Here is a 12,493-nt window from a genome sequence, read left to right on the forward strand (position 1 = left end):
ATGTCTGATTTCCCCTCAAGAAAGATCTTAATGAGACTTGAGCGCCAGTACGTATTGCACCAAGCATTATAAAGTAAACACTAAGCGCGAATTATAAAGTAATCACTAACTACAAAAACAACCCATGCTCAGGAGGGTTCAATGAAGGCAGTATTAATGTAAAATGCAAGCACGAATATGTACTCCATCTATTCAGTTGAGCTAGGTTGAACAATGAAGTTTGTTAGTAAACTTTCGGAGTCAAGCATTCTCGAAATTCCTCTTCCGCTTATATTAAACACGTGACCATGATGCTGGTTATCACCTGATGCTGAGTCAAGCTAGCCTGCTGCGATTTAACTGCTAGGGCGCAGGAAATAGGATTATCTATAATTAAGCCTTCTATTTCACGCTGGTTCATGCTTTAACTCGAGTACGAGTCACAAAATTTGTTTTAAAACATGCAAAACAGAATTTATCGTTAGGCAGATGAGTTTTTTCTGCCATCTATGTGCAAGAGGCTGAACTCAGCTCCACACCTTCTTCTTGCAATCCTTTGTGGCGCCATTGGCTCGCTACCATGTCAGTGCTAGTAAGGGGAGTGTGATTTCGCATCGGGGACTTGCTGTCATCCCAGTGAAACTTTAAGGTAAAATTTGTTTTTCAACTCAATTAATTTAAGTGCACAGTCTGGCAATTTCATTTAATCAGATTTTGTAGTACAACATTATTAATCATGTAACGCACAATGTCAATGTCGCAATGTTGTTATAGTGTGACTCAGGAAAAATGAATCCATGGTTTCAAGCGGCTGCTGCATGAAACTGGTATTTCTTCAATATAGTACACCATAAAACCTAGCTATTTGAATTATTTGGTGATTTCGCTAACCAATAACATGATATTGACTTATGAGATGTGTAGGTGAATGAATTTAGTTGCTATCATCCTTAATTGCGACAGTTGTCATTGTTTGTGACTTTAGTTAGGTGTGTTATTATTAATTACATTGCCCTTACTGTTGTGTCATGTAACGCAGGAATCAAACTGTTTGTGTGCTAATAATCTTTATTTCTTTCAGTTTCAGAATGGGGATGAAGAAGCTGAAGTCAATGGAATAGCGATGAAAAGAGAATGATTCCCCCAGCGAAAGCAGATTTTTTACCCCATTTTTCAGACCTAGACCATGAATAAACCCCAGTTAAGTGTTTGATTTGGCAATTGTCATCTTCATATTATTTATTTGTTAATTGCTATCAATATTGTAATTGTATCGTCACTAAGTGTGGCCAAGCATATGAATATGAAACGCATCTCCCTGATTCAATCTTCCTTCCCTGCGCCAAAGATGACATTTGTAGAATCTCAGATCCTTCATTTTGATTTATATAAGATTGGAATTAGCTATGGTCATGAAGAATAAGCATAAAGTAAATCTAGTTGACCCTAATTATAAATACGACGTAGGCATAAGTTTGGAATTTCGAATAGGAGAGGAAATACACTTGTCGTCGGAATACGAAGTTGTAAGGAGTGACATGTTCCCAACCTTACTGCTCTTATGCTAAGGTAAAAATTTATGTCTCTTTGTATTTATTGCGCCGTGATTTGAATGAATTGTCTCTAACCATGTTTCGTGTATTTATTTATATTTTTATGGCAGCGTGAGACGCATAAGGTTGCTGGGATATGAAGTACCGTGTTGGTGGAGGGGGTGCTGTTGGTGGGTTGGTACGGGTTGGAGAAGCAGTGAGCCGCGCTCCACCGGAGCTTCGCGAGTGGTTGGATGCGAGGCTGGAGCAAGTGGGGGTGGACCCTTCCCCGGCCTATGCCAGGTACGTGCTAACTAAGATTGCACCTATCTCAGGATGGCCACACACAGTTGGATAATCAGGAAAAACGATTACCCACATTTTCCACTAGCAAGAATGACACATTCTTGGAAAATCATTTGCCACAAATTTCAAGTGGTGATCTTCCCCTGACATCACATTATCTTCAATGTTTGACAGTCCTGTCCCCAACATTCTGTTTAGGTGTTACTCCATGACTTTCAATATCTTCTTTTTAACGCAGCGATTTTACCTCATTTGTTCTTTAAATAGTGTTTGACCACTCTAATGCATGTGTAACGTATGAAAATGAATGTTCAACTAAAGACATGTCATCAGTATGCCTATAGAAAACAGAAAATATAGTCTGGCATGCCTAGAACTGTCGGATTGGAATGTGGCGATAGTTGAATTATCACCCTGTCCATGTCATTATTTGAAAATTCTGAGAGTCGCCTTGAATTAGCTGATCTTAATGACAGCGATGGACTTAATGTTTCTTATCCCTTTCTCTGCTTTTGTCAAATATCTTTCTTGCCCATATCTCTATGCATGTGATGAATGTGCCTTACCATAGTAAATGTTTATATCTACGTGTTTCTCATCACATTGTAAGTGAGATTGTATTCTTCCTAGTTTTGCTGTATCAAGGTCAGTGTCAACTGGCTCTCCAATCTCCGTCCTGTGCATTCTTTTTCATCTGCTTGCAGCTTGTCCCTCTCTTTCCATCATATTTCATGTGATTTCTCATCCCTTCTCTCTGTTTAACATTCCCCCAAGTTCCTGCTTGATAAACATAAATTCTTAGTATATATCTTTGTCTAATTTTTTCTCGCAATATTTCTTAAATGTTTCCATTCTATAGAAATTGCTAGTTGCATTTTTTCATGTCATGACTATTGTTTCTCCTCTTTCATTATTATGGTCCATATTTCAGCCCTTTAAAAAACCATGCTCCACAATTAGCAGTTAGCTAGTGTTTCCAGTGGTCCATGTGGATGTTACTATGTACCTCTTTACACACGTATAGCTTTTCCGCATTGTGCATTACCTTAATGTTTCTCACTACTTCCCCAGTGTACAGCTACCGGGGCATTTATTTTGGTTGTTATTATTTGCTGCAAACTGAAGTTAGCTAAGGAATAATTTATTTATTTATTTATCACATCCCCCGTAAACAGCACATAACGGCCTTTTACAACGAAGGTTTCCAATATGAACAAAGTACAACACAAACATCCATGCCCTGGATAGGGATCACCTTCCCAGGCGGGATTCGAACCCACGACCTACAGTTTGGCAGGCGAGGACTTTACCCCACCGCCACCGAGGCCGGCAATAAGCTACTCTTTTTATGATTGTTGTGATATGTTCTTATAGGTGTTAGATGTAGCCAACCTTTTTGAAGTTATAGAATTAGAATAAATGCCCAGGTCTGTATAGTGTCTTGTGTTATGTGAGTGACATTTGACCTGTGCCCCCAGCTGGATTTTGCTCTCCTTAGGATGGGCAATGAAAATTAGCATGATGTACAGTGCCGCAGTGCCAAGAAAAACCTTGGGAGAGGGAGAGGTTGTCCTTCGGTTCAGTCAGAAAGGAATGTGTAGCTCATTGCAGAAGGGAATATAACAAGCAAAGTGATATTTATTATTGGGTGCATATGATGAGTCTTGGTCTCAGGGCAAGTGTGAATTTTTCACTGAGTTGAGTTACAAAGCATTATGCAGTCGTCCTCCATGGAAGGCATTTTTGTGTGCATTGCCTGTCATGACGTGTCAGAATGAAAATGTAATGCAAATGCAGAATGCAATTGAAAAGTGATTTTCTGGCAACAATTAGATATTTTATATTAAATTCTGACTACTATAATTAGTCTTACACTGAGTTACACATTAGCAATAGGGTAGTTTCCTTCATCAAAGAAAACGAAAGGCATTGATTGAGATTCGTTACCCACCATTAGTGTATTCATAATATACAAATTATTTAGTTTAAGAATTCCCAGTTAAGATGAATGGCAATGGTCAATTTTAACTGCATTTGAAAAAGGCTAGATTGGCACCCATGCGATTCCACGCCACATGACGTCACAGGGACCTAGTTTCTATACAAGTAGATAGGAGTTATACATTGCCTGAGATTACCAATGCATCCATGAGGCACGGAGCTCAGGGAAACATCTCTCAATAATCACCCATTAAAATTACCTAAGTTCGGAAAGCTTCCTTCGTTTGATAGGGTAATAACAATCCTTATTTAAGCCAAGCGCTACCTGCTAGCTGGGTACTAATCTACCTGCTAGCAGCCTGCGTCGTATAAGCGCTCAAAGCCTCGCCCCAAGGTCACCTCACTTTGTGGCAGTGGGAACCAGGACAACGTCACATGGAGTTTTCCCTGCATTCATACTTAGCCATCGAGTTTTCGCGGGCTTGAAAATTTTCACTTCATTTAATCGCGAAAAATAGATATCGTCATTTAAAAATCTAAAAGCGTGAAATACGTTCTCCAGGAGTAATAATCTTCCGATTTAGGCAATAAAAAAATAATAGGAAACCACCCTATTTCAACCCTGTATTCGGACTTAGAATGAGGGCATATGTGCATGTTAAATGTCAAGCGTAGAATTTTCAACCTTTTCAGGACTTTTTCCTTGGAAAAATATTTCTTGACATGGGCTGTTATTAACTTCTTGGAACTTGAAGTTTGCAAATTTACTCTTACAAAAGATAAATTTATAAAGAATTAACTAAACCCTCTCTTAGAGAATATTTTATTTTCTAATAATATTGATGTCAAAACTATTTATTTAAAAATATTCTCAATTAATATATAACCTTTTAACACTACAAAATATCAAAAAGTTAATTCATTCCCCAATTTTTCAATTGCTAATAGCAGTCTGTGTCTCATGGATCCTACAATTCTGGAGCTTAATTATGGAGATACATGTTTCCACTCCTCTTCAATTGCGGTCCAAAGCTTTTCTTGATTTCTTGGCGTGGGGGAATGCATCCAGGATAGGAAAAGAATAAGGAACATGTGAATAGTGGCTAATTCCCCAAGGAGAGCATCTCCCTGAAACTATTATTGGCATCAAATGAACATTCTCTGTCAACCAGTATTACATTACAGTCTTATATATTTGATAGAATATTGCCAGGAAAATAACCAGCAGTGTGTGCTACTTGCATTTTCCTTAAGCACTATATTTATCCAAGAATAGACCCCCTCTGAATAGACCTCCCTCCCCCTTTGAGGCTTCAGTGTGCGGAAAACAATTTAAAATATACAAAGGAATATCGTCCCCCTTTTACTTTTTCCATGAGCATTTTTGGAAAATAGGGGGGGACAGTATATATTCAGATAATTAAGGTATATTGTCTTATAATTCTTAGTTGGGTCCATGGTTTGATTTCTAGTGGAGGTGAATTTTTCCCTATGTGATCTTTGCTACCATTCATTTTTAATTTATTTATCTTCAGATCTCCCAAAAACAGTGCATTTAAGGCCTTCATAGCAGGGAAAACTTAATGAATAACGACATGTGACGTTCACAAGCACCCATTCCCTGGGTAGGGACAACCAGCCCAGGCAGGAGTCAAACCTGAGACCTGCAGTTTGTCTGGCTAGGATTTTGCCCTGCCGCCTCTGAGGGCATCAATGTTCATGCGGCACGATTGAAATATGACTAAACAAAAGTGCGTGGTTGAGAAAGACCGGAGCATATGAGGTGTTGCTTTCATGGTTCCAGAAATGCAGTGATGCGAGGGGCGTGCATATAAAGTGACGTCGTAATGTAATTATGGTTTGTGATTGTTTCAGGTATGTGCTAGGGCTGTTGCTTGAGGGTGGCGAGGAGGAGGGGGCGTTGGGAGAAGAGGAAGGGGGAGGGGGGAGGAAGGGGCGCGGGAAGCAGGCCCCGGTCGGTCTGTCGTGGCCTGGGGAGGGCCCTGCTCACGCTCAGTCGTCCAGGGTCATTGGCTCCGAGTTTGGCAAGTCTCGCAAGAGGAGTCGAGCATCCTCCGGCAGATACCATGGAGTGTTTGGAGATGGGGAGTTGAGGAAGAGGACTGCTGCCATAGATTGCCTCATGTCTGCATCTGATCAGGTTGGCCCCCTTCTTCTCTTCCTCCCCACGTTTTCACTCTTCAGTCTTACATATTTAATGGTGTTCGCTTACCAGGGAAATTGGTGTTTAATTCTTCATGAATTTTCAACAATGGTGGAAGTTTGGGAATTTCTGGTTTGTGTGAGCATTTTTAAAAATCATCGGAACAACGAATCCTTACTAGAATGAAGTCAAAAGTAATAACATTAGATAGGTGTTCCTTCTCTAGCTGAAATTATTGATGAGGAACCTATTTATTCCTTTTTTTAATTTTAAGATTATTGATAATAGAACTACAACTTGAAATTTCATAACTTTCACCTTGTCAAAGGAAAGTGGAAACAGTGAGATGCTTTATATTGATTTTATTAAAGTGTCAGGTTTTCACTCTTATTTTTTCTGCTGCTAAACAAAATAGGTCAGGGGAAATTGTTTAATATTGATGAATAAATTGGGAACCATTGATTTTAACAGCGAGCCATCATATCTGAGCCAGGGACTCGAGACATCATCTCACATAAATTTTCTCTGTGCTCTGTGAATTGTAGCGAATGAAAAATCTGTTAATTATAGGCTGAGCATCGCAAAAATAGATTCTGTTTTCCCTTCTAATGTAAAATATCTTCAGTAGGCTTCATAACTTCAGAGTAGCAAATAAGTATGTATGCAATTCAGTATAGTGGTACCTCAACCTGTCATTCCCACTTTTATCATTCACCGTTCCTGGTCCAAATTATAGTTCCCTAGAGACTGTGCAAGATTTCCATGCATTAATTGTTCCCAGAGGTATTTTTTTCCTGCATCCATTGCTCAATTAAAATGAACGGAAGAATTCGCAATGTGCCGTTTACTGATAACAGCAACAGACACACAGGTTGAATCTCCCCCAAGAGATGGAACTGCCGTATGGAAGAGCTCAGTGCCATAGGATAGTAACTGCATTAAAATTCACTAACTCTTGATTTACTTTGTGGTACTCCATTATAAGTTTTCCTGGATTTCACACAATTGCTTGTACCACTTCTTTTTTACAGAAATGATGATAATTCATTGAAACCGGGGTCGCGCTCTGTAAAATAGAAGTGGTATAAGTAATTGTGTGAAATTAAACGTTAAGGAAAACTTACTAACTGCACTGCTCATTTCTAAAAATCCTCTATCCTCCTCCGTGTTTGATAGAAGAGAATTTTTACATCAGACAGAAGTCCGTCATAGAAGTGTAAATGCCGAGATGGTGTGCTAACATTTTTTTGCTAGGTGTCGTATTCCATTAGAATATTTGAAAGAGATATTATTTGCACCAAGCATATGCACAAAGTTTTTCTCTAAAATGCAAATATTCCTGGAAACAGCTAAATTCCTGTAGGAATCCTGAAAGAATATCCAAATTGCTCACTCCAATCTTGTATTTCCAGCTCCATGGACAATCATGTCTAACATTCTATCATTCATCATTTTTTTCGTCCATCCCCTTTAAAAGAATATTAATACATTCCACTTGGTTGAGGTTCTACTGTACTATTGATGGTAATGTTAAAGTTTTCTAATAAACCCTTGAAGTTACTTGTGATCAAATCGTCCCTGAATTGCTTTTCTCCCAGAGTTTTATTGCAACAAACAGGGATTATATTCTGATGTTATCTATGGTAATAGTTACATTCTACTTTTATGTCCAGGAAAAGTGTCATCCCGACTGAATCATTTCATGAGATTTTGGAGGAGTAAGGACGAGAGCAACCTCTTTTTCTGTCCATGTTTACTAATTTGTATTAAATTGATGAGGTAGCAAAAATATAAATTGTAGTGCCTTGATGATACTCATGATACTTATTGGAGAGAATTGAAAAAGTTCTCATAAATGGTAATTAATCAAGTGAGTGCTGTCTTAATGTTTTTGCAAAAAAAATGTACAAAGAGACTGCAATAATGAATTTTAAATGGCAATACAAAGTATTTTTTCCTATAATTGTTTGAGATGAAGGTTACTATGTTTTATTAATTTTATTATATGTATGAAGTATATTTTCTGTTCTGAAGACATCTGTTTTTATTGCAGAAGAGTGGAATAGAGAAACTAGTTGATGAGCTGTGTGTTAAACTGAAGCAGATACAGAATGAAGGTCAGTAGGTGTGAAAGAAAACTTGTTTTGTTTGTAAGACTAACGTTCCTTATCCTCATTGCATCCCCGCCTCAATGACACCATAACTCATTGTGAGAAGATGATGGTACTTGGTACAATTAAAATCGATCATTGAGAGGCTTGGATCCTCTGCAACTTTAAATTTCATTGGCATTTTTCATAAGAGATATTTTAGAGAAATTTTTACGGACTTAGCTCATCTAAAATATTCACTTGATTGTAACACATGCATATGACTCATCAAACTTAGATTTTTAAGCAGTAAAAACAGTAGAAAAATAAAATGGATGTGCCAATCAGTTATTTGCTCGATGGGAAGTGTTGAACGTCAAGCTACCACAAGTCCAAGGTGTTGATCAGAAACATACTGACGAAGGCATATTAAGGAACTCAAGGAATATACTACACACATTTTACTGATAAGATGTATACCTGGACATTAATTGTTGTAAATTTTCTAGTGAAAAAAAACTTGATACCTATTATTATTAATGAGAGGTAATGGTTTTGAGTCATGGTATTTTAATGTCACTTTTTGTTCAAATCTGTAATGCCATTTGTGCATGTTTCGTTTCTCAATTTTTTTCAGTTTGTTTCACTATTCTTTATGTTCCTCCCCTTGTTTTAAACAAGTACACCCTTGTCTTCATGTGATTTGTATTTACCAGTATTAGCCTTTTTGTGAATGCATACATAACCTTTATATCTATCCACCGCTTTTTTTCTGTCCCTACCAGTCACTCAAAATATAAAACTTTAATTAATTCTGTGAAAGGAATTCTGATTGATTGAGGATTTAGATGAATGACTTGAGCAGCAGGACATTGGCAACAATAATAGTTAATAGATAGAAGTAAATGATGAAAGAATGAATACAATAATAGTTAATAGATAGAAGTAAATGATGAAAGAATGAATACAATAATAGTTAATAGATAGAAGTAAATGATGAAAGAATGAATACTTCTTAAAATAAATAATTATTGGCAGCACTTAATGGAAAGCCTGAATAGCATGCAATGATGAAATCTGTTCTACAACATGTTAATCGAAACATAATTTTTTTTATGAATTTAATGATTACCAGAACTTTTATTGCCTCTAACGTCCATTACTACCTTTGAATATATTTATGATAATTATGAAATGAAGTTTAGAAAGCATTTTATAATTTTGTGCAGGAATCTAATGTACTATTAATTTTTATGTTAAAATGCTTGTTTAAATGCCAGATTTTAATTAACAATGGGCAACGTGCTGTCTTCTTATTCTGAAGGAGATGAGTAGTTTTTTATTAAAGTAAAATGCTGTCTTTGAGTAAATGGAGTGTTGTCTCAAAAAAAGTGTTCAACTCAGTAGCTGATGCTTACGTTTCTTTTTTAAGTGGCATTCATAGATTTTTAATGGCTTGGAAAAAACCTTAAGGAGAGGGAAAGATAGCTTAGTAGACCACATTGGTGCATGATGAAAACAATTGTAAGACGGGTGGAAGAGAAGAAGGGTATGGGATGGCCCAAAATGAGTATGACAGGTTATAATAGATGTAAAAGAGAAAAGAGAGGAAATATGTACATCCCTGTGGAAAGACTAGCGGAATGGAGGGCTGCATCAAACCAATGATCACATTGCTGATTTATGATGATGAAATTTTTCCCCGAGTACTTTTTTAGAATAACCATTAGTTGTGCATGACAATGCATCTCAAGGTGTGGAAGTGCACCAGTCTTAGGATTGCTGGCTTATGATAATGAATGGTATAATGGGGGAAAATTTGAGATATAGGTTGGTCAAGGCAAAACAATTTTCACCCATAGGGGCAGCATATTTGTTTAATCTTCGCTGTGCATAACTGCAGTCAGTAAATGGCTCATGCCAAATAAAAATTTTACTCCTTTTAAAGGTAAAAGTTATGGGCCCTAGCACATGAAAGGCAGGGAAGGTTGTCAGGGATAAGTTAACTGTGGGACCTCTCCTTAAATGTCTGATTGATTGATGCTGTTTTCAGTGAAGTAAATCAATGCTAGGTGCTGTTTTATTGTTTGTGAACAATAAGGCTCCAAACAGAAATTTCCTCATTTATTGTTTTTTAATTCAATATAATGTTTGAAGGTTAGATTTGAACTGCTTTTGTGAGAATCCTGTATTAAGTCTTGTGTCTGCTCTGCATGTTTGTAGCTCTGTATTGTCTTCAGCATCTCCTGGATGAACTGTGTGTAGGATAAGTGTACCGTATAGTTTGTAGTGACAACTGATGATAAAGCGGGACCCACTGAGTGAGTTTGGTTTACAGCAATAATATCTACCAGATAAGGTGATTTTTGTCTCATTAGCTCAATTCATAATGAAATAATGTATTTTACGGACACGTATCCTCTCCCGTGGGCTACAACCTCATAAACATTCGGCCAAAAGATCACTCTAGGAAATAAAGAATTAAAAGGTCATTTTGAAAGACAAAATTTCTGAAAACATTTTTTAATGAAAACAAATTGTGTTCTCACAAAGAGTTATAATTGCATTTTATCTTAACAATTGAATCATAATACAAATATTTCATACTAATGGAATATGAAGTAGGTGATAAAAATTTTAACGAACATTTAGAACCTGTAAAAGTGTTGAAAGAAGCATATGATTATTAAGTAGATTGTAAGAAAATAATTCCCATTTATTTCTTGCATGAAGATGGATTGCGAATCAATTTTAATGTCCTTTCATATTCTCCACTTTTCCCTTTAAATCTCTCCCACAAAGTGGAGACATTTATTTTGATTCATTTCAAGGCTTAAGTCATACTTATCGTAATAACGAAACTAAACTAAAGAACAATATTCAAGAATTGGTGAAATGGTGACATTGAAGTTTTTTACTATAAATAATGTTTAACTCCCAACAATTATGTTAAAGGAAGCCAATATTTTTGTAGGCAGTTGTGATAGTTGCATCAATTTTTCTGTTTAAAGTTGTATGGGTAACTAAGAGGAGACCCATGTAAAGTTTCTGATTCATTTTAACAAGGTCTTGTCCTAATAGAGAATAGTGAATTGGTACAGGCAATTCGAGTTAGCAGAGTGTTTTGATCACCAACCTCGATTGTTTTCCTTTCAGCTATTGATGGGAGCAGTTTTCACTTTGAATTATCCCAAGTTTCTGAGAATCCAAATGGGAATGCAACCAAATGCTCGGCTCAAGATCAAGCAGAGAAGTGAGTACTCATTTGAATATCTTTTAAACTGTCATTTATAAATGTGCAGAGCTCTCACACACTTCCAAGAAATGTGCCTGCCGGTATCAAAAGGTCTTAGATAAAGAAAACTATGTGTGTATCTTTTGAGATAAGGAGTTGACTGATTGTGGCCTCTGTTGTGGTGCTAACGGAAGTTGGCATCTAAGGTTCTTGAAAATGTGACTTGATCGTATTCAATGAATTGAAATTTTATCATATCTTTGGAAGCTCTGAAATGCACTGATAGCAGCATTTAATAGTGTTGGGCAACAGAAATTGGAGATGTTTGATAACATCCAATTGCTGATAACAAGAGTGATATTCATTCTTAGCACTATTTCAGCCTCTCTAACACATTATTGCCAAGATGATGGATGTATTTATTGGTAGTATCAAGAAAAAATTAGTTTTTCCCTCATGGAATTATTATATGAAAAGCTTATTGCTTCAAAGGAAATTGAATTGATGAGTTCTGGAAGTAGGGGGCGTATGTCAGGTGAACTATGGGCTGCTTAGTCCTTTGTTTAGTTTAGAATTCAGTGCAATGATTGTGTTGCTGTGATTTTGTTTTCCTCTCTTTCAATTACCCTCTTCAAATTATCCTCTTTTAGGTACTATGCTGCATTCCCTCCACTGAAGAAGTTAGAGGACAGGTCAACTAACAGCAGTGTGGCCATGTCTTTTGACAGCACCTGTGCCTGGAACAACAGAAAGATATTGTCTAAGTGCGTTGGAAGAAATAAAAAGAATGAAGTTTGGCTTACGGATGATCAGGTGAATGAGACGCAGAATGGTGAGAATAAGGAAAACTTGAAGAAGAAAGTCTACAGCAGATCTTTTGGAGATAACTCTGTTTGGGGTGTAAGTGGCAATGGAAGGGAAACTAATTACCAGGCTGGCCTGAAGGATTTGGGTAGTAAATTTATGTCAAGGCATCAGAGGGTACCGTATTTCAAGTCCCGTCGAGATCAGGGAAGATTTTGCAAAGATTTCACCAACGAGAACGAGGATTTGGGAAATGGGAAGGCTGATCCTGTGAGGATGGTGCTTATGATGGCCCTTGCATCGTCTGCTAAAATGTGGTCTGGCAGTTCTCAGCGTTATTCTTTGGGGGAGAGCGAATTGGAGGAATCCCTTGATTTTGACAAGCAGCAGGTTCGGCGAAGGCTTTATGAGTTGAAAAAAAAACGTGTGGGAGAATGAGAAC

General features: G+C 37.2%; 1 protein-coding gene across 2 annotated transcripts; it reads left to right on the forward strand.

The window, feature by feature from the left end:
* The first annotated feature begins 305 nt into the window (after positions 1-305).
* On the forward strand, positions 306-12,489 carry LOC124155427 (uncharacterized protein KIAA0232-like). 2 transcript variants are annotated; one of them, XM_046529233.1, is made up of 7 exons: positions 306-628; positions 1,061-1,548; positions 1,640-1,814; positions 5,634-5,919; positions 7,976-8,039; positions 11,169-11,265; positions 11,898-12,489. In XM_046529233.1, the coding sequence occupies exons 3-7, from the start codon at positions 1,669-1,671 to the stop codon at positions 12,487-12,489; spliced, it is 1,185 nt and encodes a 394-aa protein (XP_046385189.1). In that variant the 5' UTR covers positions 306-628; positions 1,061-1,548; positions 1,640-1,668. The 2 variants fall into 2 exon arrangements, with proteins under 2 accessions (XP_046385189.1, XP_046385188.1); XM_046529232.1 differs by having other exon boundaries at positions 308-628; positions 1,643-1,814.
* The last annotated feature ends 4 nt before the right edge of the window (positions 12,490-12,493 follow it).

The sequence above is a fragment of the Ischnura elegans genome, chromosome 3 (genome assembly GCF_921293095.1).
Source record: "Ischnura elegans chromosome 3, ioIscEleg1.1, whole genome shotgun sequence".
Lineage (NCBI taxonomy): Eukaryota > Metazoa > Arthropoda > Insecta > Odonata > Coenagrionidae > Ischnura > Ischnura elegans.

Bases quoted from the DNA above. Each gene is read 5' to 3' on its own strand.
- LOC124155427 (XM_046529233.1), top strand. From the start codon at position 1,669: ATGAAGTACCGTGTTGGTGGAGGGGGTGCTGTTGGTGGGTTGGTACGG. The intron at 8,040-11,168 runs GTCAGTAGGTGT...TTTTCCTTTCAG, and splicing joins GAAGCAGATACAGAATGAAG to CTATTGATGGGAGCAGTTTT. The intron at 11,266-11,897 runs GTGAGTACTCAT...ATCCTCTTTTAG, and splicing joins GCTCAAGATCAAGCAGAGAA to GTACTATGCTGCATTCCCTC.